General features: G+C 43.2%; 1 protein-coding gene across 2 annotated transcripts in view; it reads right to left on the bottom strand.

Annotated features, from left to right (window-relative positions):
• Positions 1 to 27588, bottom strand: part of TGFBR3 (transforming growth factor beta receptor 3) — a 211360-nt gene that overhangs the window by 49860 nt on the left and 133912 nt on the right. For both annotated transcript variants that reach the window (XM_047085878.1, XM_047085877.1), the window contains 2 exons: positions 27105 to 27242; positions 3643 to 3826 (listed from right to left, as the gene is read on the bottom strand). In XM_047085878.1, the coding sequence (XP_046941834.1) occupies positions 3643 to 3826; positions 27105 to 27242 (322 nt within the window). The remainder of the gene's footprint in view (positions 1 to 3642; positions 3827 to 27104; positions 27243 to 27588) is intronic.

The following is a 27588-nucleotide window of genomic DNA, read 5'->3' as shown; positions in this document are numbered from 1 at the left end:
TAAATGTTTAAACAGAACTTGAAACTGCTGGCAGGGTGACAGCTGGGACCAGTGTCAAGGAAGTTCTAGGTGTAGCAAACTTTTTTTCAGAAGGGGTAATTAATCAGAGCCCTGGCACTGTAATGAAACAAACTTCTGCCTCTTTCATTTAATGGACAGGATGCTAGGGTTCAAATACACATGCAAGTCTCACTCAGGAGAGAGGAATCAGCTCAGGAGGTCCCAAGATTGGTTTGGTACTGCCCTGCCCCCAACCCCCACCAAGCCTGGGTATCAGCGCACACTGTGGCATCATGGCTCCATGCACCAGGCCTAGAACAGAGGGGACCACAGGAGCTCACAAGGCCCCAGGATGCAGGCTCCTGCACAACAGACCTGGATCCTCCCTCTGCATTCTTCCCTGAAGACCCCCTTAGAGAGAAGAGGCCAGGGCTCCACTGAGGCAGCTGGAGTGGCCTCCCCTCCACGTCTGCTGAGGGTTTTCCCGGATGAACAGATGAGGAATGCACACCCCATAGCTGCAGCCCTGCGGACGCCTCCCCCAGATCACAGGATGGAAAATGATACTATGGTAGCAAGACTGAAATTTAATCAAGAATCAGGGGGTGTGTGCATGGGCCAGCGACAGGCTAGTCTGGAACTCCAGAGACTAGGACCCTCTTGGGACTCTGGCCTGTATATTCAGTTCAGTTCATAGGTGGGTCTGGTTTGCATCTGGCATGTAGTAGGCATATGGTACAGGTGTCCCGAATTAACAAACAATGAGGTGAGATTTGAGACAAATACCAAAAATTCACCCACGTTGTGACCCTCCTAAGCCACTAGGAAAGGTTTGTTTAAAAGTTGCTATTATTGAGGTGCCTGGGTGGCTGGGTCGGTTAAGGGTCCAAGTCTTGATTTCAGCTCAGGTCATGATCTCAGGGTTCCTGCGATCGAGCCCCGAGTCAGGCTCTGTCCTGACAGTGCAGAAGGCTGCTTGGGATTCCCGCTCTCCCTCTCTCTCTGCCTCTCCACTGCTTGGGCGCTCTCTCTCTCAAAATAAATAAAACAAAACTTAAAAAAAAAAAAAAAAGTTGCTATTATTAAGGGCTCAAGTCCCAGATGCCATTGTCACTAGGTTGAATAAGCTGATCATTTTCTGTTGCGTATACATGTGTGTGCCCGAGTTTTTTTCCCCCCAAATGACCTTCCGCATGCCTGGCATCAAAACTTATACCAACTGCCAAGTAGAAAGGAAACCACAAAGGGGAATCCCCGGGTAGAAACCTGGCAAGTTTTGGGGGGGGGGGAAGTCACATGCTTATTTGTATTTTAGGAAAGGTTTGACGACTAACTTTGCGACTTGGAATGATATACTCTGGGAACCTAGGAAGTAATGCAAACTCCTTGTTTTCCTGCTGTGGAAACTGAGGCTTACATGGCAAATCAGAGGGGTGCTGGAAGTCTCACAGTTAATGAGACAAGTTGGAGTAAGAACAGAAAGTCCTCAATTCTTCCATTCTAGGTGTACTGGTTAGAGCAGCAGTTCTCAAACGTGAGCACATATCCGAATCACCAGGAGTGCTTGTTAAATAAAACACAGACGGCTAGACCCTACTCCGAGTTTTCAATTCAGTTGGTCTTGGGCGGGCCCAAGAATTGGCAATTCTAACAAGTTCCCAGGTGATGAGGATGCTGCTGGGGCACGGACCACATTTGAGAGCCACTGGGGATGGAACAAGAGGAGACTCTGCTCCTCTTGCTTGGGATCTTGGCTTGGGATCCCTAGAGGTAGCTAGCAAGAGATGGGCTGGTTCTGGGAAGCTGGCTGATGAGTCCTGCTCAGTGAAGCCTGATCCGTGGTGACAGACAACATCACCCTGTGGTCCACCGACCTAACCAAGGAACCTCACTTCCCCCAAGGGTTGTTCTCCACAGTGTATACCAGTGACTCATACCCGACTTGTGTCTGGAATCAAGTTTCAGGGGCTCCAAAGGTGTTACCAAGGAGTCACCAGTTTTTACTGGACTGGACTGGACATGGGGGCCTTTGAGTTCGTTCCTGACTCAGTGTGTGGCCCTGGGGAAGTCACTTAACCAACCCTCACTCTCAAGGCAGGCAACAGCTGTGCATAAAAGTTCCTGCACCGTCAAGAGAACAGCTCAATAGCTCTAAATGTTACTGTAACACATTTTCTTATGGTAACAAATTCCAAGTGGGAGGGGGGCAGGTGATCAATATCCTTTTACGCTACTAGAATTCTGCTTCAGAAATGCAGGCCATGCACCAGGGCTTAGAACCTTTGTTAAACAGGTTTTGCATTTTGTTCCAATGGAAGCTGACCTCTATTACAAGTTACCTAACCACCTAAGAGTTCAGTAACAAACTCCAGCTTTTGTATCCAACACTCATCTAAAATTCTTCTCTCTACTCTGCTAAACAAGTCTTTCCACCCAGGTGGCCTACTTGTATTATCAGGTTGTGCCTACTTAGCTAAGACTTAAAATACAGCATCAGGAAACAAGCATTAGACTCGAGAGTCAGGAAACCTGGGTTTGAATTCTGACTTCACCACTTACTAATAATGCGGATTTGAGCAAGCTAGCTTAACCCACCACTAACCCCTCTGTAAAAGGGTGGAAGTAATGGTTTCCTCGTAGGATTACTGGTGAGGTTAAGTGGGGTACCTGCGAAAAGAAAGCACCTGATGTGGCCTTTGCACTTAGCACATACTCCAACATCAGAGTCCACCTTTCCTGCAACTGTCAAACAGCCCAGGTTTAAGAACGGGCTGGAAACATGCATTCAACGAGCAAGGCTGTGCTGCCATGCTGTCTGTGAAAGAGGTGACAAGTGCTGTCGAGTTCAACAGAAAGCAGATGGACGCTGAAGACCTGAAATGCAGTTTTCACATACTCACCTGACTATAACAAGGACTCATTCACAAGAGTTGTTATTTCTAGTAACTAATGGGGTCTCCAAATATATACAACTAAAAATAATGATGAAAGAAGCTATTTTTAAAAATGTGCTTTCAAACTGAGTTACCAGATATTTATATCCCTCTGCAAGGCAAGGAAATTAAAACGGGCAAATCTCTTATCAAGGCCACACAGTTCCTTTCTCCAATAATTTGTCCTTGTAATGGGCATTAGTATTAATATATTTAAGCACTTTTCTGCTGCTATTGTCCAAAATTTAACCCACGTCTCAAGACCATAAACCAACACTGGCTTCAAATGTTTGAAGATCAACAGGTAAGAGGAAGCCCTAACTGTTGGCTCAGCCGGCCAACTCCTCCTCTATTCCATTAGCAATCACCTCCTTTCCTTCACTTCGGATTCTCACCCTTCATTCACTTCCGATTTCTGTGTGTGGACGTCTTCTAAACCCTGCACCACAGCCTCCTCTCCTCTCTCAACCATGCTACTCCCAACATCCTGCTTGGCCATTACCAGGCCTGTTTCCTCAGGGAAAAAAGAAAAAAAAAAAAAAAAGGGGAAGGAAGGAATGTGAGGGGAGCAGGCCTGGTGATCTCTCAGGTCCCTGCCAGCTACAACATTCTGTAATTCTAGGATTCCTTGCCCTAACCACCTGGTCTCTGAAAAGAAAACAAGTGACTGTCATAAATCAGTCATTAACTGAAACCACGTAAAATTTACCTTCCCCCACTTTAACGTAAATGTTTCTTGCTATCTTGAGTTCAGTGAATGAAGTGACTGCTCCGTACTCCTTTCGAGCCCAACTTAGCAGACGGTCGTTTCTATAAGGGAATCTCTTTTCTTCTGTTTTTGCTGACAAGGAGAAGTTTCCTGATGAAAACTGGACCATGGAACCCTGAGACACCTAGAGGAAATAGAACAATGTACATGTTTAATATGGTATAGTCACCTGGAGCTGAATCATAATTAGAGAAAGCACTTATCAGACAATGGGTATTTGTCAATCCAACCTCTTCTCTTTGTTATACAGGTGGGTCTTTTTTCAGCAGCTGATTCAAGAAACAGTCCCAAGGCTACTTCTCCCAGGAAACAACAAAGCTAGCAGTGATGCAAAGAACCATTGGTATTTTTAAGAAACCACTGACGCAGGATTGTGCCATTAGAATTTGTAAAGAACTCTGTGATAAGAGACTGCAGAATGCATTGTGAGTTATCACAAGAATGATCATTGCTATTTTTCCTGATATCTCAGTTGAAGGCCAGCCTTTCAAGTAAAGAGTTTCTAGCCTAGCGGAAACTAGGGAGTGTGATCACGGGCTTGTCATGGGCTTCAAGATCAGGGCAAGCAATCCAAAGTCCAGTTAGCAAGTAAACCTGATGTCCAGGTCTTCCATAACTGCAGCCTCTACTGACAGCCACCATCCCAGAGACACTGGTTTGTGTTGTCCTGGGCAATGAGATAAAGAGAATGGCTGGAGGCTGTCAGTCTTCTAGGACATCGCACTGCTGCCTAGAAGTGAGATGAATGTATGTTACAGTTTATTTTGTGAGACCCCCAAACACCCACAGATAATGAAGTCAAGAGGCTGTTAGACTGATCCTAATAAAACTTTCAGGATGATTTATGCAAGCACCACATTCCTGCTGGATGCATCTAGACAATCGCTGACCTAGCACATCATGGTATATATAATTAACACATACAAAGGAGGAAAATTATCATCTTGCTGCTGCACTGCAATCAAATTTAGTCGCTGGTGAAAATATGCACATGTCATCTTAATTGGCTAGCATTTATAAAAGTAACTGATTTTATGAATGTCAGGGTGAAACCTCAAACTGTCAGCAACAAGGTTCACAAATTCCCAAGCCACACTGCTATAAATGTATTAAATTTCACATTAACTATTTCTAATTAACAAAGAGCAAAGGAGTTTCCGAAGGGGGTTACAAATAACCAGACTAAAAGCAGGCTGAGGGCAGGGGTTTTGCTTAGGGTTCTATTGCTTACAGTGATGTTTGCAACCTTAATGCACAAACAACATAGTACGTTCCCCAACTATGTGCTAGGCACTGTTATTTTCTATTCAATTATACACAGGTACAGTAGTCCCCCCTTATCTTTGAGGCATATCTCCCAAGACCCCCAGTGGATGCCTGAAACCACAGACAGCAGTGAACCCTGTGTACACCATGTTTTTTCCTATACATAACTACCTATTGTAAAGTTTAATTTATCAATTAGGCACAGTAAGAGATTAACAATAATAGCTAGTAATAAAATAGAGCAATTAAAACAATATGTTGTAAATAAATGTGGCCTCCCTTTCTCAAAACATTTTACTGTACTATATTCACCCTTCCTCTTGCAATGTCAGATGATAAAATGCCTACGTGAGCAGATGAAGCAACATGAAGGACGTAGGCACAGTGACACAGTGTTAGGCTACTACGGATCTTCTGACAATTCATCAGAAGAGGAGCATCTGCGTCCAGACTGCAACTGATCAACAGTAACTAAAACCATGGAAAGCAAAACTTTCAGATCAGCAGGCACTACTGTGTATATTTAAATGCTAGCAAAGACGTTCTTCGCCAAATTGATTCCATGACCTACTAATGCTGTGGTCTCACTCTTGGCTGAAAAGCAGAAGCATCTAAGAGCTTCTAAATATTATGAGGTCCAGGCCACACCCAAGACCAATGAGAACCTTTGGGATGGGACCCAGACCTCAGATCATTTTAAAGCTCTCTGAGTGATTTCAAAGGTCAGCCCTGGTTGAGAAGCCCTTCCTTAATTGGGACTGAGTGATCCGTAATTTTAAAAGCACTATTATGGGTCAGGGGCAGCGTGGGCACCTTGCAGCTTCCTCTCTACCAGTGGTTCTTAACTGGGGTGATTTTGTCCCCCGGAGGACTTTCGGCAACATCTGGAAATATTTTTGATTGTCACAAGTGGGAGGGAAGAGCTACTGGCATCTGGCAAAGAGGCCAGGGATACTGATAAACGTTCTACAGTGCACAGGGCAGCCCCCGTGACAAAGATGACCCAAAATGTCGACAGTACTGTGCCTGAGAGATCCTGGTCTGACTGAATGTTGCTAACATTCAAACGTCTACTGGATCCCCAGATTGAATCCTCAAGTTGACAGTCATCTCTATGCTAGAATTTGGGCCGTTAGGTACTTAATAAAGAATAAGAGAAGCTTCCTGGTTTAGGAAGCCCAAAACTAATCATTACTAAGCTGGACATAAACCATGGCCTCTAACAATAGTTACCACCTCATGCACACCTACTATGTATCAGGTACCATGAAGTGCTGCGAAGAATGCTAATGACATTTGCTAAATATGTCCTGATGCCAGTTACATATAAACAAAATCAGTGGGGACTGTTCAGTTTTAACCTTGTTTTGAACAATGCCCGCAGAAGAAAAAGTTCCTGAACCATTTACCTGCCAAACAATAACCATGCCAACATATGTATAAACCCTCTAAGACTTAGCTACTCACCAACACTGAACTTCAGTGTTTATCTGATTTTTATGACTGAGGCACTGTAGTAAAATCTTCTTTTCACTGAAAACCACTTGTACTAAAAAGTCATTTTTATCAAGCCTGTCACCAAAAAACCCACAACAGTGCAAAGGCCTTTGTCCCTCTGCCAGCACAGTTCTGAATGTTTCGGCAAGTATCCCTGGATGTTCCGCTCCTTTTGTCCTCATTCATGTTACAGCCATAAAATAAAGCACTTGAGTTTTAAACACCATGTACCTAGAGTACATTTCTTCGGAGTAGAAGGTGGGGTATACAGTGTAAGAGAGAAATAAGGAGCAACTCCCAAATGCATCCAAAAGTAACAGAAAAGCGATACTAGGGCATGGCTGATTCTTCAAGAAGGGGCAACTCCTGGCTGATCCCTCCATGTACCACCAACCCTGCTCCAGTCTGTCTTCTCTGGGGGGGCCAGCAGCAAGGTTCATCCACTCACAGCTGAGGAATTTGGAAAAGGAGTTAACTGCCTCTCCTCAGGCACATTCCAATAAGAAGAAAGCCAAGCTGCCAGAGGCAGTGAAATGTCCCTGACTGCAGGTCAGTGGAAATTTTCTGCTGCGGCACGGGGTTAGTCAGCACTCCTCCTGATCACCAGTTCTCCTGGCTCTGACAAAGTTGCACGCCAACAAAAGTCGGCCCCAACCCCCACCGAGTTTTAGAAGGTGTTGTTATTTCCATCTGATCCTCAGGATGACCTATGAGCTAGGTTACTAGGATTTCCACAGTGGAGAGGAAGAAACCTCAGAGAAGCTAAATGGCACACACAAGGTCAGAGGATCGGCACGGGAGCAAGACCAAACAGGAGACTTCAGACTCCTGGTCATAGTGAGCCTCTGTGCTAACTGTGCCAGAAAGAAGACCTCATCAGCTCCCGAGGCAGATTTCTGTTCTATCTGTAAGATTTGCCTTCTACCCATGTGTCTGAGCTATGCCTTCCAGAGGAAGAATTCCTTCCTCCTTCCTCCACGAGACAAGCCTTCAAGCATCTGAAGATGTCAGTTGACTCCAATCCTGACTCTACTTCAGAGCACTATTTCCAGCCCCCTCACCTCCTCCTCAGATACTGTGGTTATCAGTTCTTCACCAGCATAGTCTCTGAAATGTGGTGCTCAGGACAAGACTTGGGGTTTGGGGTGTGGTCTGACAAATGCACCGTAATGGTTAATTATGTGCCAACTTGCCTGGGCTATAGGGTGCCCAGTAATTTGGTCAAACATAATTCTGAGTATTTCTGTGAGGGTGTTTGTGGATGAGATTAACATTTAAATCAGTAGACTAAGTAAAACAGACTGCCCTTCCTAAGGTGTGTGGGCTTCATCCAATCAGTTGAAGGCCTGACCCCACCCCCGGAATAAGCTCTTCCAGGTTCTACAGCAGCCTGCTGGCCTTCAGATTCAAATCGGGGCATGGACTTTGCAGATTCTGGACTTGCCAGCCTCCATAATCACGGGAGCCAATTCCTTACAATAAATCTTTTTCTACATATATGTGGACACTGCATGCAGCCCAGAATCACATTAGGTTTTCTATCAGCTGAACTCTGCTGCTATCTCATATTCATTAATTTATACTTCAAACATACACCTGCCAAATATTTCTTGAGCACCTCCCTCATCTGTGCCGGGCACTGTGTTGGAGGTGCTGGGGTAATCGCACAGAAAGGTGACAGATGAAACTCCCGGGCCTTGTGGAGCTTACAGTCTGTTAAGGAAGCCAGAGGAGCACAATAAATAAGCGAAATATGTAGTATCCCAAGAGGCGCTATGGAGCAAAATAAACTGAGAGAAGGGAAGGCTTAAATGTCATGGGGAAAGTCCAGCTGAGAAAGTCACAGCATAAAGCCCTGCGGAGGTCAGAAGGAAAAGCATCTGGGGCGCCTGGGTGGCTCAGTCGGTTGAGCGTCCGACTTCGCTCAGGTCACGATCTCGCAGTCCGTGAGTTCGAGCCCCGCATCAGGCTCTGTGCTGACAGCTCAGAGCCTGGAGCCTGCTTCAGATTCTGTGTCTCCCTCTCTCTCTGGCCCTCCCCCCATTCATGCTCTGTCTCTCTCTGTCTCAAAAATAAATAAATGTTAAAAAAAAAAATTAAAAAAAAAAAGAAGGAAAAGCATCTGTGGTTGAAACAGCAGCGCATGTAAAGGTCTGGCAAGCGGAAGGGAGAGAGGCGGGAGAGACAGGTAGATGAAAAGGTCAGAGAGGTCAGAGAGCCGAGAAGGTCCAATCTGACCTTGCAGACTGCCACTAAGGACTATGGTGTTTAGTCCAGGTGAGATGGGACACCACTGAGAGTTCACGAAAACATCTGAAAAATTTTTACCTCTGGCTGCTGTGGCCAGTCTAGATTGAAGAACGGCAAGAGCAGGAGACCAATAGTAGGCTTCTGCAATAACCTCAGGGAGAAAGAGCAGCATCTCACGCCGGGGAGGTGGTGGTGGAGATGGTGGCACCTAAATCCCCAGGGCTCATTTTACCGGGTTGAGGCTCTTTCCATCCTTCCCTTATAGCAGTAATTCTTTCATAGAAACACAAAGTCTTATATTTATTCCTTAGACCCATATTTCAAATCTGTGTTGGACACATAAAAATCCTTATTCTGGGGCGCCTGGGTGGCTCAGTTGGTTAAGCGTCTGACTCTTGATTTCGGCTCAGGTCATGACCTCACGGTGGTAGGATCAGGTGACACATCAGGCTCTGTGCTGAGCATGGAGCCTGCTTGGGGTCCTCGCTTTCCCTCTCTCTGTCCCTTCCCCGCTCATGCTTGCACTCTCTTTCTCTCTCAAAATAAATAAATAAACATTTAAGAAAATCCTTATTCTGTTAGCTGTCAATATCACTGAATTACACATGCGTGCCTTCTATACATTCATCTAAATACTTGAGCAGTGGAATAAGACCAGGCTAAGGTTTGTGACTTACAGGTATACTCCCATGCTGACCCAAAGATGCTAAACAGCACATGCTGGGGTCCCAGGTTGTTCATCAACTACAAAGTAACCCCATAGAACTGTCCTCACCTGGTCTGTAAGGGCATCATGCTAGAACCTGTTAAGAACCCTGCTGAAATAAACACATGATCTATCACTGTCATCCCCTCTACCATCTGGCACTCTAGTCTCCTACCTGATCTTCATGGTATGGTATCCTTATTTGAGTCTGGATTGGGTTACAGTCTGTGGAAGAACACAGACATAAAGAGAAGAGCAAAAAACAATATTTTTCTAATACAAGGAGGGGCTACAATCACCACTTCAAGGAAAATAACTATGAGTGAATATGGAAGTGTTTTAAAAAATGTTAAGAGCAAGGATTTTATATTTGGATAAAATGGCAGGTATTTTCTTTTACTCCACCTTATTGGTGGGTTCTTGCCATGCCGCCACCCCATTTCTGGCCCTGTATCTCAAGACACCTGCATCTCAACCACTAGAGTAACTTCCTATCTTCCAATCTGATATCCTTCCATCACTCCTCCACCCTGTTGCTGGGAGATCTTTCTAAAGAGTAAACTCATGACGATGCAGGACAGTATCTAAGCATCTTAAATGGCATATGACCAGAAAGGGCCTCTGCCTGCCCCACTGGCTACCACTCCCCCATGTACTCACCATATGGAATCGCTTGGTGGCAGAACACATCCTGCTACTTGAGGCTCCTGAGTCTTGTTACATCCAGGTCCCTCCCACCTGGACTGCTCTTTCCAGCCTTTCTCATCTGGTAACTCTCCTTGAACTTCCACAGAACCACCTTCTCTGTGAAGCCTCCCAGACTCCCCTTCTGTCTTCAGGGTGGAGCAGCGCACAGGTGCCTTGTCAGACCTCTAGTCGAGCCCCTCTCTCACATGAAATGTGACTCTTTATCAGCAAAACTGATAAAGAAAAACAGCTCAAGAGTCAATCAAGCACCTTGCTCATTCTAAATCTCCGGGGTTTGCGTGGCATGGAGCTTGGCACAAAGCAGGGACTCCATAATTGCTTGCTGAATGAGAATCGGTTCTGTTACTTACAGGAAAGGATATGCCATAGTTTTTTCATTCCTGTAACCCAAACTCCTTACTTCTCTCACTGCCTGTGGAAATGCTCTTTCAGCCAACATTTAAAGCCCATGATTTGCCTTTTCACCCAATACCTCCACCTAAAAACAAATTCTTACATCATTCCATGTCCTCCCTTGAATTCAGCGAACTTTCCTCCTGCTTGCTAATTAAAACCCAATCCTCTGACATTCCCTGACATGACAAACATCTCCCTGTGGGAATGAACGGAGCATAGAGCTTTAAGAATCCCGATCCTTGGCAAGAAGGGGCAAACGTGAAGCACTTTACTGCCCAACAAACCCCAGGCTACTGAGATGCACACTGAGCCACCTCCTGAATGCTCTTCCCTACTTAAACCATGCACGACATTTGTATTGTAGATTCTGGTTATGCTACCAGATTTTTTTTTAAAGAGCAGAACATTACTCTATCTGCCAGTGCTGGGAGTTTTATTACAAGAACTTACGGCTAGGCAACGAGAGCCAAGTTTATTATTTTTTCTGGATCAGATTCAACAACCTTGTCCAAAAGAGCAAGAAAAAAGCAAAGAGGCAACCAGCCCTTTTTGTTTCCACACCTGCATTTAAACTTTAACTCTTAAAGTCCTAAGCAGATCCATGGAAGCCTCAAGATTTATCTCCCAAGTTCTAGTGAGGTGAACAAATCCTGGCCGATGGGTGCAGTCACCATTTTCCTGGAACTGAGGCTCTCTGTTTTAGCACTTAACTCAGCACATCAGCTGACTCAGAGGCCTGGTGGTTGCATCACAGTATCCCTGTGGGCCTCCCCCGAGTTAGTTTGGTCTTCGGTGAGGGGGGAGAGAGAAGGTAGCACCATACTATAAGGATTCACTCATCCTATGCCCTTCCCCTCTCCTTCCGCTATCCCCTCCCCACTGCCCTCACCTTAAGAAGAATGTTCCCTGATGAACAGTCCTGATAAGGAAGTCCCATCTAGGGGCACCTGGGTGGCTCAGTTGGTTAAGCATCTGACTTCGGCTAAGGTCGTGACTCGTGGTTTGTGAGTTCAAGCCCTGCATTGGGCTCTATGCTGACAGCTCAGAGCCTGGAGCCTGCTTTGGATTCTATGTCTCCCTCTCTTTCTGCTCCTCCCCTACTCATGCTCTGTCTCATAAAAATAAACATTAAAAAAAAAAAGAAGTCTCATCTGAAGTTTCTCTTCACCCAGTCACATGTTATCTTCTCATGGGGCCAATTAAAAATTACAATCCAACCACCCAGCAGCCCCCACTCTAGCAATCCTGATACACCCCCAAACCTGCTTTCCATGTTCTTGGAAAGTCACCTTCTAAACTACCATATAATTTACTTATTTATTATGTTTATTGTCCATCTCCTCCTACCAGAATGTAAGCTCCTTCAGAGGCTGGGATCTTTGCTTTGTTCATGGGTATACCTCAAGCACCTAAAATAGTGCTGTATTTAGAAAAGACATTCAAGAAGTATTTAGTGAATGAATGAATCTTGAGGTCCAATCAACTGGTAGTACCTGCCTAAAGTTCTGTGCTAAGAAGGACTCTGAGGTCACTCACATACGGAAGTAGTGGAGAAATGAGAACGAGCACTTCGATCAGTCACGTGTCTGCCAATGGCTCAGAGCACCCTGTACCTGCTCTATAGCTGTCCAATACAGTAGCCACACTCCATTGAACACTTGAAATATTGCTAAATAAACTGACCTGTGTTGCAACTGTAAAATACATACTAGATTTTGTACTGTGTCATATAGTACAAGATTAAAGAAACCTCAACAATTTTTTATTGATTATGTTAAATGCTATTATGTAGATATACTGTGTTAAATTACATATGCCATTACAAATAATTTCACTTATTTCCCTTACTTTTTGACAATATATTTTTATGTTTGTTTATTTGAAAGGGAGAGACAGAGGGAGTAAGAGAGAGGGGGAGAGAATGAGCATGTGTGGGGGGAGGGGCAGAGAGAGAGAGAGAGAGAGAGACGGAGAGAGAGAGAATCCCAAGCGGGCTCCATGCTGCCAGTGTACAGCCAGACTTGGGGCTCGATCTCACGAACCTGAGATCATGACCTGAGCTGAAATCAAGAGTCAGACACTTAAGTGACTGAGCCATCCAGGTGCCTTTCCTTTCCCTTTTAAATGTACTAACAAAAGATTTAAAATTCCCTCTGTGGTTCACATTTTATTTCTATTGGACAGTATTACTCCAGGACCTCCTCCAATATGATTGTAAGGAAACACTGATAATATCCATCTATCCATCTGCTTCTTGATCTGGTCTCAGAACATAAATTAATGTCAAGAAGCCATCTCAAATCCAATGCTTCACAAAGTGTGATCCTTAGACCAGTATAATCATCCTGGAGATTCCAGGATGGGTGGGAATGTGGGGTCCAGGAAACTGCATTATAACCTTCCTCCCACCACCCCATGATTCCAATGCATAGCTGAGGATCATTGCTGTAGGCCATAGATACAAATATTATTTAAATTTCAAATAATCTTTGTGAAGCAAACAGGAACAGGATTGCAGCATGGTGATCAAGTATGAATCTTCTCCTCTGCAGTGGTAGAAAAAAGAAAAAAAAAAAAAAAAACAAGACGAGAGAGTAAAGCCAAGTCATGGATAGAGTCATCTTCTTGCACATCTGAAAAGAAAGAAATGTGCCTTGTGAAATCAGAGGAGACACAGCTCCCCAAAGATGAAGAAAAGCCTGCTGACATCGCAGAGGAAAATCTGTTCCAGGAATCACATACACACGCCCTATAGCTCAGCTGTGGTCCATTTGGAGCTTGAGCTGTGGCTGGTGAGCGCCTGCTATTCAGGTTACAAAGCTCCGTGGGGCTGCTCTGCGCACACACCCAGCTTCACACATTTACATGACTTTGGCATTGATGAAAGTGCAGCGTGTGGACAATCAGGATCAGCTCCTCTCCCTCTTCTATCTTGCCCTGTCCGTAACTTTTACCATTCCTATTCCTTTTCCCTGACTCCTGTGCAGACAAATCTCTTTTTGGAGTTGCCTGATTGGGAAAATAGAGCATAACAAGGAAAACAAAAAAAGCAAAGAAAAACACATCGACATTTCCAAAACACCTGTGGTGTCAAGTATTTGCTAGTTCCTTCCATTCTAGAGGGAAAAAAGACGTAAAGTAGAATAGGCATTTCTCTTGAATTTAGGTTTTTATATAAATAGTATTGATGGCAGATGGGTCCTAGAATTCATCTAACAGTGCCCACACAGAAAGGCATTGAGATGATGCTTTGGTGTATTTTGTGCACAAAGTCCATCCAGTAAAAACAAACTAACATAAAGTACTGGAACAGTACTGAAATATTTACCTCCCAAATGAGGACTAAACCCTACATTCTGAAAAAGGAAAATCACACGTTTTTCCTACCCAATTCCTGGGAGGGCTGTGCTTGCCTATTTCCTCCAAAGCCACGTGAGGTGAAATATGATCTGAAACATGTTTTCTATTAACCATATATCATGACTCAATGCTTTTTTTTAAAGTTTGTTTTAAAGAAATAATAACTTCCATGCCCATGAACCTACAGTCTTAATTTGTAATGCTACATATTCATGAGCCATGTGATTATGGCATCTGCCAATCGTGCATTCAATAAACACAAATCCATGCAACCATTTAAAAATCTTGGGTGATTTTAATTTTGTATCTAAAACCATATTACCTTCTTCCTTTAAAATGACTTAAAACTAATATTCAACGCTTTTTCTCAAAACATTCATGATGGTCACCCTCTGCTTTTAATTTTTATTTTTGCTGAAATGGAATATAGAGAACTAAAGGATTGAAACAGCCCTCTGTTCTTAACACCCAACATGTTTACACATGCCAAGAACAAAGCTCTGAGATGCAGCCCTCTCACTATAAACACGCACAAACTTGAATGTAAGCCACTACAAAAGCAATCCTCTAATCTCCCGTGGAAATGTTACAGAAACGATAGTATATGTGAATATACAAAGGGAAGCAAAATATGTCACTGCATCTGAAAGACAGACTCAGTCCACACAGGTTACCAAATTAATGAAGCATGAGCTGCTTTACAATGTAGAGTTTTCCAAAGTAGAGTCCCAGGTCACAGAGGGACCCTTGATGGTCTTACAAAATGAGCTCTCCAGATTCCTAAACTTACCTTTCTCATCTGCCAGTGTTAGCAGGATTTTAGGATGAGCGTGATTCAAAATTTAAAGCGTACTTGCCATCTAAAGGGTATTTTTCCAGGAAAAAACAAAATGTTGACATCATTATCATCACTTGCCATGATCCTCTATCTGTTTTTGCCCTCCAAACATGCTTCTGGGAATCCCTAGCTAGGGAAGATTCTTTTATTTTTCTTTTAAGTTATATCCAATCTGCCAACCCAGGTTCAAGAGCACAAACTGAACTTTGTAAGTGCTTGGCTCCTAATAGGTTCCAAGAATTCTCTTTATAGCGTTCCTCTTCATCAAATAGATAATCTAAGTTCTATTTTACAGACAAGGAAATTAACGCTCAGAGAAGCTACAGGATGGGCCCGAGGCACACAGCTGGTAGAAAGCAGGCTGACAACAGAACGAGAGGCTTTCTTTCCCATTAGAGAGCTGTTTCTACTCCACTACCATGGAGTGGTCAACTACTGAACTCAAGAAATCAGTAGATCTGGGTAGACAGAGCCCCACCTTAGCCTCCTATCAACAGAACACTGGGAGAGAATAGCCATGAAGGTTCTTACTGATCACCTACTAAGTGAACGTTTCATAGATTCTGAATCTTCACATGGGACAACTGAAGATACTAGTGCTCTGAGAGGTTACATAAAGCCCCAGATTGCATAGCTTTAGCAAGGGACAAGTGCAGAATTAAAATGTCTATTAGACTCCAAAAACTATGCAATACAAATCCAGGCTTTTAAGAGAGTGAAAAGGGAAAGCAGTAAGGCAAAGCAGGGGACTATGTCCTTTCCTGACGTTTGCATAGAGATTCCCCCGTTCCGTTTGGTTATTTCCTTCTCTTTCTCCCCCTTCCCCAGCAGTCTAAGGAGTTCAGCTGGAAAAAGTAGGGGAGAGAGAATGGAAATGGAAGGGGCAGACAGAAATAGTGATGACTGTTATGGGAACAAAGTAATTACTTGTTGGGAAGAAGAAAGATTGGGTATAGTAAACAACAAAAGCTGCCAAAGGATCTGAAATCATTTGAAGAGAAACTATGGTAGACCTAGGGTGGCAAGAATTATCAGGGTGTATAAATTTAAGATATAAATGCTCCCTGTGATGGTCAGTTTTATATGTCAACTTGGCTTGGCTATCATTATTCCTATTATATCCTATTATTCAATCAAACTCTAATCTAGATGTTGCTGTGAAGGTATTTTGTAGGTGTGATTCACAGCCATAATCAGATAAATAAATAAGGGCAATTATCTTAGATAATCTGGGTGGGCCTGATTCAATCAGTTGAAGGATTTAAGAGCAGGGCTGAGGCTTCTCTGAGAAGAAATCCCACCTGTGGACAGCAGCTTCCACTCAGGCTGGAGAGTTCCAGCCCTCCTTCCTGATCACCAATCTGCAGATTTCTGCCATGCCTTGTCTGTCTCCACACGGCATAAACCAATTCCTTGCAAGAAATCTCTTTATATATATCCCCTACTGGTTCTCTTTCTTTGGATAACCACTGACTATTACAGCTTCTGTGAATGGCTGATGAAGGCTTCAAGAGAAATGGAGCTGCATATTCTGGCCTAGCAACCCCAGACCTAAGAACAGTTTAGGAAAAAAAGGTTCTAAAGGATATTTCCTTCAGGGGTGCATGATGGAGGTAGGGCCTTCAGCCCCAAGAATGGCTGGAGCCCTCTTGACCTTCCTAACATTAGCTCTCAACCAAAGGCAGGCCATGTTTCTACACTTACCTCCATTTTCCAGGCCACCCCGGATGAAGAAATAAATGATCCTAGAGGGTGAAAGACAGAGGGCTATGCAGGGTATTCTGGGAAAGCTGATTCAGAGACAAGCTAACCAGAGGAGCCCGGGGGACAATGTTGTTGGAAAAAGGATCAAGAAGCAATTTTAACACCCACACCCAACTGAAATACTGGCATTACCTAGATCCCAGTACTGTAGCAAGCCATTCACAACACACTCTGCTGAAATGAAACCAGAGAGGCAATTTCATGCCAGCTCCTCACTGGATCTGGTGAGCGATACCCTGATTTGGCTCTTCAGGTTCAATTCTGAAGCCCTTGTCACTGGGACAGTCATTAGTGGTTCCAGGCTGGAGACCAGGGTTACAGAGGACATCAAAGTCACACCCTTGAATCAAGTGGTGTGACTGTCCCCAGTGAGGTCTCCATTTACCTTTCTGAAAAGTAAGGGGCACTTAGATTATGTACGTCCCTCAGGAGGCCATCCAGCTACCTTCTTTGCACTATCTGTGACTGAGGGATGATGGCAGGGGCTCTAAGCAAAGGGGAAAACAACTGGAGAAAAAAACAGCTCAAAACACCAGGGGGTAGAGGGGAGGTTAATCGCTTTTGGAATGCTATTTTTAAGGTGGCAGCCTCAGTGACTAACCTCCAAGTCAGCGGGAGGGCAATGGCTGACACTAGTTCAAAAGCTTCACAGGGTATCTAGGAAAACTATTGTTATATGTAGTTGGTTGTGATCAGGGCAATGTCCTGCATCTAGATCTCAGGGGAAATCGTTCAACCTAAATACCTTCCCTCTGCAAAAGGAAAGCCCTGGGCCAGACGACAGTGGACAATTAAATTCCAATATCCCTGGCTACACCATTTTGCTCCCATTCAAACCCAGGATCAAAGTCCAAGATAGGAGATAAAAGGGAGAAAGAAGGGAAAAAGCTAACCCAAACTACTAATCCTTATCATTAAAAAATACTTATTATTATTGCTAACATTTATCAAGCACTTACTATGTGCCTGGCACTATTCTAAGCACTATACATGGGTTATAGACGCCATTTATTTACTAGCTGTGTGATCAGGCACAAATTAACTTAATCTCCCTTTGTGGAAACGATTTCCTCATGTTAAAATGAGGATAATAATTGTACCTACTTTACAGGCTTGTTATGAAGGTTAAATAAGGTAATATATGTGAAGTACTTGGAAGAGTGCCTAGCACATGGCTCATGCACTAAGTGTTTGTCAAATGTACACATACATGTATACATAGCCTCAACAATGGGCCACAAGGGTTGTCTGACAGATCATAAGGTTGACAGGCCATAATTCATTCCTCACTATGCCTGGACTGTAGCCTTCTTGTCTGAACTTCCAGAAAAGGATATATGAACCCTGTTTTCAAGGGCTGGAGCAGTGCTGGCTCCAAACAGTAGCTCTGAACATCACCCAGCAGCCTGTATCAGCCAGAAACTATAGAATCTCCAGAACAGACTATGTCATAAACACAGAAGGGCTAGAGATCAAATGAGCTTTTGTGGGCTTTTGGCAGAGGTGGCAGATGGCTAAGCCCCTGACTTTCAGGTATACCCTGGGTCCCAAGATCACAGTTGTGTCATTCACCACCGAAACAGGACAAGGCAGGAGAGTAAGAAGGACTCCCTTGCCTGGTGGCATTAAGAGGCCATCTGAGGATAGGGTATTAGCACCAAAGGCAAAAACCAAGGGCAAAAACTGTTCTCGGGATATAAATTCTACCTTGGACAAAGAAACAAGAATGGCTAAAGGGACCCCTTCGTCCTCTGCAGAAATCCACTTCCAAGCTAGGGGTTTGGATGATGGAGGTTTAGAGTGTCGGCACTGGGCTGCCTCAAGTAAGTCCAATGACTCCATTCTCAGGAAGGAGTCAGGCCATCATGCAGTCCCCATTAGAGATGGGGACTGCAGGGCACCTGTGGGGAATGCTTACCAAGGGCCTCACTGTCTGCAGTGAGAGGACCATGGCACAGCCACAAGCTTTCAAGCTGACCTCACCAGAATCTCCCAGGAGATAAGTTTCTCCCCCTCCTATTACACGAAAAAATATTCTGCAACCTCCCTTAACAAAACACTCACTTTTTCTACCAAACAGCCCCTTGCAAGCTGCCTACCACATTAACCAAGGGCACCAAACATATGATGTTTGATACAATTGCCCAAAGCTTGGGAAGGGCAGATCCATCAGGTTGCCAGAGTAGCCGTAGACAGCAAAGCCTTAAAGGAAGGAATGGGACTCTACACGAAGAAACCTGCCTTCTCTCCTTGGTAAAATAGAGTTTATTTAACCTCCATTTGTTGAGTGAAAGCAAAGCCTTCACAGAGCTGGAGCCCAGGCCTGCACACAGACATGACACAGAGAGTCCAGTGGAGCCAGGAAAAGTCTACGCTTGCGTGAACCCTCCAGGACAGGATGTCTCGAGCAGGAAGAATACACCCAGGCAAACCTCACAAGGCCAAGGGGCCACTCACTGGCAACATTCACAAGCCTTAACCCAGCAAGTTAAGATAATCCTAGGAAGTCTTCCAAAAAACTCTTTCTGGACCAGGATTACCAACTGAAACTGGACTCATTCCAATGCTCTAATTGCCACAGTGACATTTAGGAAGAGCTCTCTTGACCACAAATGGGCCAGAAATTCATTCCTAGGAAATATGGTAGTTGACTGACCCTAGTTCATGAGAGGATCAAGCCCCTTACAATTAGGGCTCTTATGGACAAGCCACAAAACCAACAGATAAGCAGCCTCTGGAACAAAAATGCATGGTACACAACCACTCGGAATATCCCAAAGGGCACAGTGAGTCATTCCACAAGAGACATTTTTTAAAAAGAAGAACCAATCTTGAAATGTTTAGTTATTTAATCTGTCTTTGAGAGAGAATTTGTTTAGGGGAAAGCCTAACTGGAAAATCCAAAATGGTATATCTAGAGCCCTAGTCTATACACTCCTAGTACACAGGAGTGACATTCCTGGTTGAGCAAAAACCTATTCTTGTGTCCGCAACCCCGACCCACACTGCTCCTCCGTCAGCCTCACAGAGGGAGCTGCCTTCATTGCATTTGGAAGAAGAGAATTCTCATTTTCTCCAATTTTCAGGATCCAACAATGGTACTTCTTTTTTTTTTAAATTTTTTTTTTAATGTTTCTTTTTGAGAGAGAGACAGAGAGACAGAGAGACAGAGCAGGAGATGGGCAGAGAGAGGGAGAATCCAGAGCAGGCTCTAGGCTCAACTGTGATCACAGAGCCTGACGTGGGGCTAGAACTCAAGAACTGTGAGTCATGACCTGAGCCGAAGTCAGAAGCTTAACCAAGCCACCCAACAATGGTACATTTTACACTGGTACCAACAATGGTACATTTTACACTGAAATGCAACTCCTGGGGTGTCTGAGTGGCTCAATCTATCAAGCGTTCAACTTTGGCTCAAGTCAGATCTCGTGGTTCATGGGTTCAAGCCCCACATCGGACTCTGAGCTGACAGCTCAGAGCCTGGAGCCTGCTTCAGATTCTGCGTCTCCCTCTCTCTCTGCCCTCCCCTGCTCACGCTCTCCCTCTCTCAAAAATAAATAAAAACATTTTTAAAATTTTGAAATGCAATTCCCAATCTCTTAACCATCTCTCCTATGTAATGGGTAGCTCCTGGAGGGCAGGCAGTCCATTCCATTTCTCTCTGGAACCCTCCATACCTAGCACAGTCCCCAGCATCCTGTAGGCACTCAAAACTGGTTGTTGGATGAATGAACAAGCGGATACAGAAACCATCATAGCAGGTATGCTAATCTAATGTTTTTCTAAGCGTGGGGAGAAGTGCCAAGCAAGGGAAAGGAGGAATTTAGAAAAAAAAAAAAATCATTTCCAGATTTTTAAATGCAACATAGTGGAGAATACAGGGATTTTCCTTTTTTTTTTTTTTTTTTTTTTAAGTTCCCTTCTTCACAACCAAACTTGAATGCCTGAGTTATTCAAAGGGCATTTTTGGATACTACAACTCTCAGTTACACATCACTTGGAGTTAAGAAAAGGAAGGCCTGGACATGCGCTGTGGTTTAGACTGTGCACGTCCCTTCCTAGAGTGGAGCTAAGCACACATCTGGGGCTATTTAACAACTGATTGGAAATTTTGCCTTCTGATTTCCAGTTAAATACTGGGCACAGGAAAACAAATAGCACTTGTTTTTCACTGAGCCTTGTCAGTCATCCAAACTGCAGTGCGGACCAGAGAATTGCCTGTGGTTTGGTGGCAGAGGCCCAAAAATTTAGACCTTTCCACCCCCCCCCCCAAGTGCAAGTAAAAGGAATAAACCAGATTTTGGCAACACCCGCCTCTTCACCTACCCCTCCCTTCTTCTCAGACACACAAAACTAGATTTTAAATATTAAGCCTGTAACTGGTATTAATTTACATTTTTCATTAGGATTAAATTTTGATTTGTTTTTATTCCAAAGCCAATAGCATTGCGTTTGGTTTCTCTCATTTTTTTTTTTTTCCAACTGCCCTGCCCTGATATTTACTTGGATTTGCTGAAGAGGCAATGTTCAGATTACCATTTTCTGTTTCCAATTAAATTGGGATATAATATCTAACATTCATATTATCAACGAATCAGAGAGTTTAAAAGCTGAGAGGAATTTCAGAGACTGGCTACTACCACCTCCTTACTTTAGAGATGAGGAAACTGAGGCCCAAGTAAGTGATTTTGCCCAATAATACAGAACTAGTGACAGAGCCACTTAGTGCTCAGGCCTCCTGGTACCCAGGTACTCAGGCCAGGCTGTTAACCAGAAAGAAAAACCCGAATTACCTCTGAGTACAGCTGTGAAATAAAATACAGAATAGCTAATTAAATTTGAGTTTTGGTTAAACAATGAATAATTTTTTAATACGAATATGCCCAAGTATCATATGGGCATACTAAAAAAAAAGTATTTGTTGTTTATTTGAAATTCAAACTTAATGGGCATCCTGTATCTCTCTTAACTCTGGAAACCTTATCTTAGAAACCAATATCCCCTCCCACTCCACACCTCCACTCAAACATATACATGTATACACACATTTCTTTCCTTTTTTAATGTCAATGGATGGAAAATATAAGTTGCAGCACAGTAATCCCAAGAACAAGTGAAATTGGAAGAAGTTGCTGCTTATTTTTCGAGGTTTCCTTATCTTAGATACCTTTCTTCCTTATAAGCATGCAAAGCAACTAAGCCTGACATTAAAAGGCTGCGTAAGGCCCCTGGATTAGACATTTTATGTGTCATCTTGAGATTTTCTGCTTGTCCCAAGGGTCTGAGTCTGTAGACCTTGCAGGAGAGCGCACTCAGGTTTAGAATAGAATAAAACAAGATTAGGGGCTCCTGGGTGGCTCAGGTGGTTAAGTGTTTGACTCTTGACTTCGGATCAGGTCATGATCTTACGGTTTGTGAGATCGAGCCCCACATCAGGCTCTGCACTGACAGCACCGAGCCTGCTTGGGATTCTCTCTCTTCCCCTCCCCACTACAAGAGGGGCAGAGACAGAGGGAGACAGGGAGAATCCCAAGAAGCCTCCATGCACAATGCGGCGCTTGAACTCACAAACTGTGAGATCACGACCTGAGCCAAAGTCAGACATTCAATTGACTGAGCCACCCAGGCACCCTGGATCTACATTTTTTTTTAGCCCCTCCATCAGTTGATGGATATTTGGGCTGTTTCTACTACATTTTGGTTGTTAAGAATAATGCTGCTGAGAACATTTGTGGGTGATTTTTTTTCTGTACACCTAGGTTTTGCCCAATTGTCTTCCAAAGCAGCATTTTACTTTATTGTCGGCAATTTATGAGGGTTCCAATTTCCCTAAATCCTCAATAACACTTGTCATTATCTGCCTTTTTTATTAGACCCATCCTAGTGGGTGTGAAGTGGCATCTCATTGTGGTTTTAAATTTGCATTTTCCTAATGACTAATGATATTGAACATCTTTTCACGTGCTTATTAGCCATTTGTGTTTTTTCTTTGGTGAAATGTCTATTCAAATTGCATCATGTTTCTTAACAAAAACTAGTATTGTTATGATTTTTTTTTTAATTTTTTTTTTCAACGTTTATTTATTTTTGGGGCAGAGAGAGACAGAGCATGAAGGGGGGAGGGGAAGAGAGAGAGGGAGACACAGAATTGGAAACAGGCTCCAGGCTCTGAGCCATCAGCCCAGAGCCTGACGCGGGGCTCGAACTCACGGACCGCGAGATTGTGACCTGGCTGAAGTCGGACGCTTAATCGATTGCGCCACCCAGGCGCCCCTGATTTTTTTTTTTTTTAAGCAAACTCAGGTTGGAAGTTCAGATATTTATTGCCCCACTGAACTATGCTTCTTCTTCTGTGTGGAAATAATTGCAAAAATAAAAATCCTTCTAAGAGATTTTTCTTTGTAGTTTCAACATGACAGACTGAGGGGTTAGGATTATTCTTATTTCTAATTGCACTGAGGGACAGCTCTAACCTACTCAATATTCTCTGGGCCATCCAGACACCTTACAGAAGAAAATCTATACAGCTGTGACAACTCCATCATGCATGTGCGTGTGCACATCCATATACACATGTGTGAGACTCGTACTCAAAGACTCACTGCTTGACAATGACACAGTCACCCTTCATTCCATTTCCTACATAACCAGAACAACCAGATAAAGGAACTACATTCGCAGAGGAAACTCAATCCCATTTTCCCCCTGCCTGACACGCTCCTTCTTGCCTGCACTGTGAAATCATAAGGAGGGCTGGAATGATTTGACAGAAAAAAAGCCAGACACTTTCATCAGACAGTATTAAAGTATAATATTTTTAGTCATTCTCATGGTGGCTGAGACATTCAGAGCAACACAAGTTCCTACTAACTAATTATGAAACGTTTCCCTTTTAAATTTGGGCATCTATAATAAATGCAGACATGTCAAGTTAAATTAAAACGTCATCTTGAACAGATGAGTAGATATCATTGCTTCATCTCTTCTCACCACCCTGCTTAAAAGAAATAAATAAAAACTAAGACAAAAATCAAAAAACAGAACTGTGTAGTGCTGTAACTTTACCTGGAAAGTAAAGATAGCTTTAAGACAGTAATGCAGGCACTACATTAATACACATCTTAGACAAAGAATCAAGAGACGGCCTCTCTCCTCCACAACTCGGAGCTCTTTGGGTAACCTGGGAGGATACAGTAATGGAAACGGCTAAGTCCCAGTGTCTGAAAGTCCCACAGGCCTTCTCAAGTGTTTGTAAAATAATGTAACGGTCTTGTTTCTAAATTTGAACTCTTAGCTATTATACATGGATCAACAGACCTCATCCCTGGTGTGTCTGTCATCCAGCAGCAGACCCCTCTGCTGCAATGGCTGTCCAGTGGATGCACAGACCCTGAAATTCCTTTCCAGCAACACAGAGTAAGGGAAGAGCTTGCCTTTACCCTCTTCACCTCACACACTGTCAGGGAGAGCTACCTGGCTTGTGAGAGAGCTTGTATACCTCCTCCACGGACCTGAGAAAATGAATGAGCAACACATGTTCTACTAGCTTTTCCAGGCCTTGAAGACATGTACAGATGGGAGAAAACCATTTTACCTAAAGAAAGCCTGCTGGATAATAGAGTTCAAGTGTCCCGGAATGTAAATCCTTGGCTTCTCCCAATGCTGTCTCCCCTGTGTTGGTAATTTTAGGTTCATCACTTGATCTGCAATCTCCTTACACAGGATCGACTCCAAAGAGGGATGATGTTAAGTTGTTTAACTAAAACTGTCTCCTTTTTTAACTATTAGTGCATTTTAAACTGATGGCCAAGACGCAGTTCTTATAGATCTTAAAATTAAAGCAAATAAATAATAACTAGGAGTAAGATACTTTCCATTATAACCCATTGAGGGGTAGGTTCATGAAGAATCCAGAAAGTGACCAGTACAACTATGATATATGTAGCCCTCACTTTTCATCTGGACCTGTAGCCCAGAGAAATAGGAACTCCTTTTAATCTTGGACAAGCCAAGCTAGACATTTATAATTAGAAATATAAATTATATTTTATAATATATATACATATTATATATAAAACGAGGGGCTCATTCAGTTAAGCATCTGACCCTTGATTTCAGCTCAAGTCATGATCTCATGGTTGAGATCAAGTGCAGCGTCAGACTCAGTGCTGGGTGTGGAGCCTGCTTGGGATTCTCTCTCTCCCTCTCCCTCTTCCCCTATCCCGCTGTGTGTGCACTTTTTCTCTCTCTCTCTCTCTAAATAAACAAATAAAAATAGAAATTCAACATCTTTTCCAAGTGTTCTTTACTATGACTATTAATAAATAGCCACAACAACAACAGGTAATATCTATGAACAGGGTCAGGCACTGTATTAAACATGCTACATGTAATCTCTTTTAATCAAGATAACAACCCCATGATGCTGGGACTATTAATTTTCCTTTATTACAAGTGAGGAAAATCAGGCTTAAAGAAATAAAATAATTTGCCTTGAGTTACTATTTGGATTCAAAGCCGGGTGGGCAAAGCATTTACTCATAACCTGTCCATAACCTGCCCAGTGTGGTAGCCTCATGTAGCTACTAAGCACCTGAAATGTGGTTGGTATGCCTCAGGAACTGTATTTGTAATTTTAGTTAATTTAAGTTTTTTTTTAAGTTTTAAAAAAGTTTTCTTTTTTAAGTTTATTTATTTTGAGAGGGAGGGAGGGAGGGAGGGAGGGAACAAAAACAAGTGGGGCAGGGGCAGAGAGAATCCCAGGGAGGCTCTGCACTGTCAGCGCAGATGCTTAACCACCTGAGCCACCCAGGCGCCCATAGTTATTTTAAATTTAAATAGCTCACCTATAGCTACTGTTTACAGTATTGCACAATATAGCTCAACACTCTAAGGGCTAAATGCACATAAGACTTTATGATCATGGCCATTACTTACTATCACAAATACCTTTAGTTACAAGAGATTGACAATGATTATGAGTATGAAGGAGCCAGTCTGGGGTAAGAGCTTCTTGTGTAAGTCCTATCTGGGTTTGATAGAATGTCACTCAATTTGGTTTTGCCTGATGCTTCATCATGACCAGATCCAGGTTATGTGCATGTTTGGCTAGAATATAAGATAAATGATGCAGGTTATCACATTTAAAGGCACACAATGTCCATGTGCACCATACTGGTGATGTTGATTTTGAAGATTTGGTTAAGGTACCGTAGGGTATCTCCACTATATATAGTTATTGTTTCTTCTTTTGGTATTAGTAAGTAATTTGGGTAATTTAAATAAAATACATAGTTCCTCAAACTCCCTCCACTTCTGCTACAGTTAGCTTCTACTGATGACTCCTGCCCAATAAACTTTTACTATGATGATTGCAAAACCAGGAATTTCTAACTCCATTATCCTTCTATATCATTGATTGGCATCTGACTATAACGAAGAGCTGTCCCTTATCCCTCTTTACTCATTTATTTATCTACTTATTAACTGTACTGATTATGGATTCCTACTTTATTCAACAGATACCTTTGAGTTTTTAAGTGTATTCTTCAAATGTAAGTACAGATATGCTCATTATACAAGAAAAAGACTATTAACTGAGGTCTCTTTTTGTTTTGGATGCTTTGGGGCAATGAGGCTTAAAAGCCTAAGGTTCTGCAATTAAGGACATCAGCATGGAGCCCTAGCAGTAGACAATGTGAGTTATCACTGTGAAGGGCAGTGTTGCGCATCATCAGACATGATATCATACCCCAAAAATTCCATCCAAACAACCCATCAATTTCTCCACAACCAGCAAACTTGAATGTTCTGGCAAACTCAAAAGGACATGATTTACAAATAGTAGGTAATATTTGGATCTTTCCACAAGAGCTGGGTTCCAGCTTTTTTATAAAATACAAATGTTTTCATTTTGGAACTGGCTGTGTCACTCTCTCAACAAACAGATCCTCGTATCAGAAAGTAGGCCTGTGTTATATACAAACAGAATGGGTTTGTGTGTATTTATTTTGCAGTCAGAGACCACACACCTAGTGGCTGTTTACAATGTTTACATTGCTCCTGATGCCACCAGAGGAGTCTCAGAGTGGAGACCAAAGCCCAGGCCACACAGAGTATGACTGCAGGTCCTGCTCTAACGTGGAAACTAGACCAGATCCTCCATCCACAGTCAGACACACACGTGCGGTGTTTGTTTTCCGTGACTGCTTACCTACACTGCCCAAATACCACTAAGAGCATTCTTCCAATTTAATACACTGTGGACTCTGGTATTATTTCAATGAAATAAGCCTTTTTTTTTTTTTTTTTTTAATTTTTTTTTTTCAACGTTTATTTATCTTTGGGACAGAGAGAGACAGAGCATGAACGGGGGAGGGGCAGAGAGAGAGGGAGACACAGAATCGGAAGCAGGCTCCAGGCTCTGAGCCATCAGCCCAGAGCCTGACGCGGGGCTCGAACTCACGGACCACGAGATCGTGACCTGGTTGAAGTCAGACGCTTAACCGACTGTGCCACCCAGGCACCCCGAAATAAGCCTTTTAAAAACCCTTGCAAAGTTTTAGTGTCATTATATCCTTATGCTAAGGACACTTTGGGAAGGTTTCAAACACTTACCAAGAAAAGTCTGGAGACCCCAACTGCCAGCCTCTCTGTCTTCAGATGCCAGACCAGGGGCTGTGGGGAGTTGAGCACAAACACGATAGGCTTGTGGTGAATGTGGACCGAGGAGATGGGATTTAGGTGCAGAGTGACCTAGGAAGCAACAGAAAGAGAAATCTTAACACTGACTTTCCATTAAAATCCCATAGCACAGCATCTGGAATAATTTTCCACAGCTCACCATTAAAAGAAGCTATAAGGTAGTTTAGATTCTATGGATAAGACATACTAGGTTGAACTAGATGCTGCTGCCAGTATTTGACCAATTTTTACTACAAAAATGGCAACCCACACTAATCTCAACTAAAACATGATTCAGCTCCCAGTAATAGGGGAACACAAATAATCAGAACACTTTTTCCCCCCCAAAGTTAGCAAAGACAGAGCAAAAGTTACCCTCCCTCAACACTGCTTTATCCTTCAAGTCAAATGATTAAGC

The sequence above is a fragment of the Lynx rufus genome, unplaced genomic scaffold (genome assembly GCF_022079265.1).
Source record: "Lynx rufus isolate CCGP_SWC_20201006 ecotype Redwood Valley unplaced genomic scaffold, mLynRuf1.p SCAF_2, whole genome shotgun sequence".
Classification (NCBI taxonomy): domain Eukaryota; kingdom Metazoa; phylum Chordata; class Mammalia; order Carnivora; family Felidae; genus Lynx; species Lynx rufus.
The sequence above is the reverse complement of the archived record's forward strand: the minus strand, read 5'-3'. Positions and strand labels throughout refer to the sequence as shown.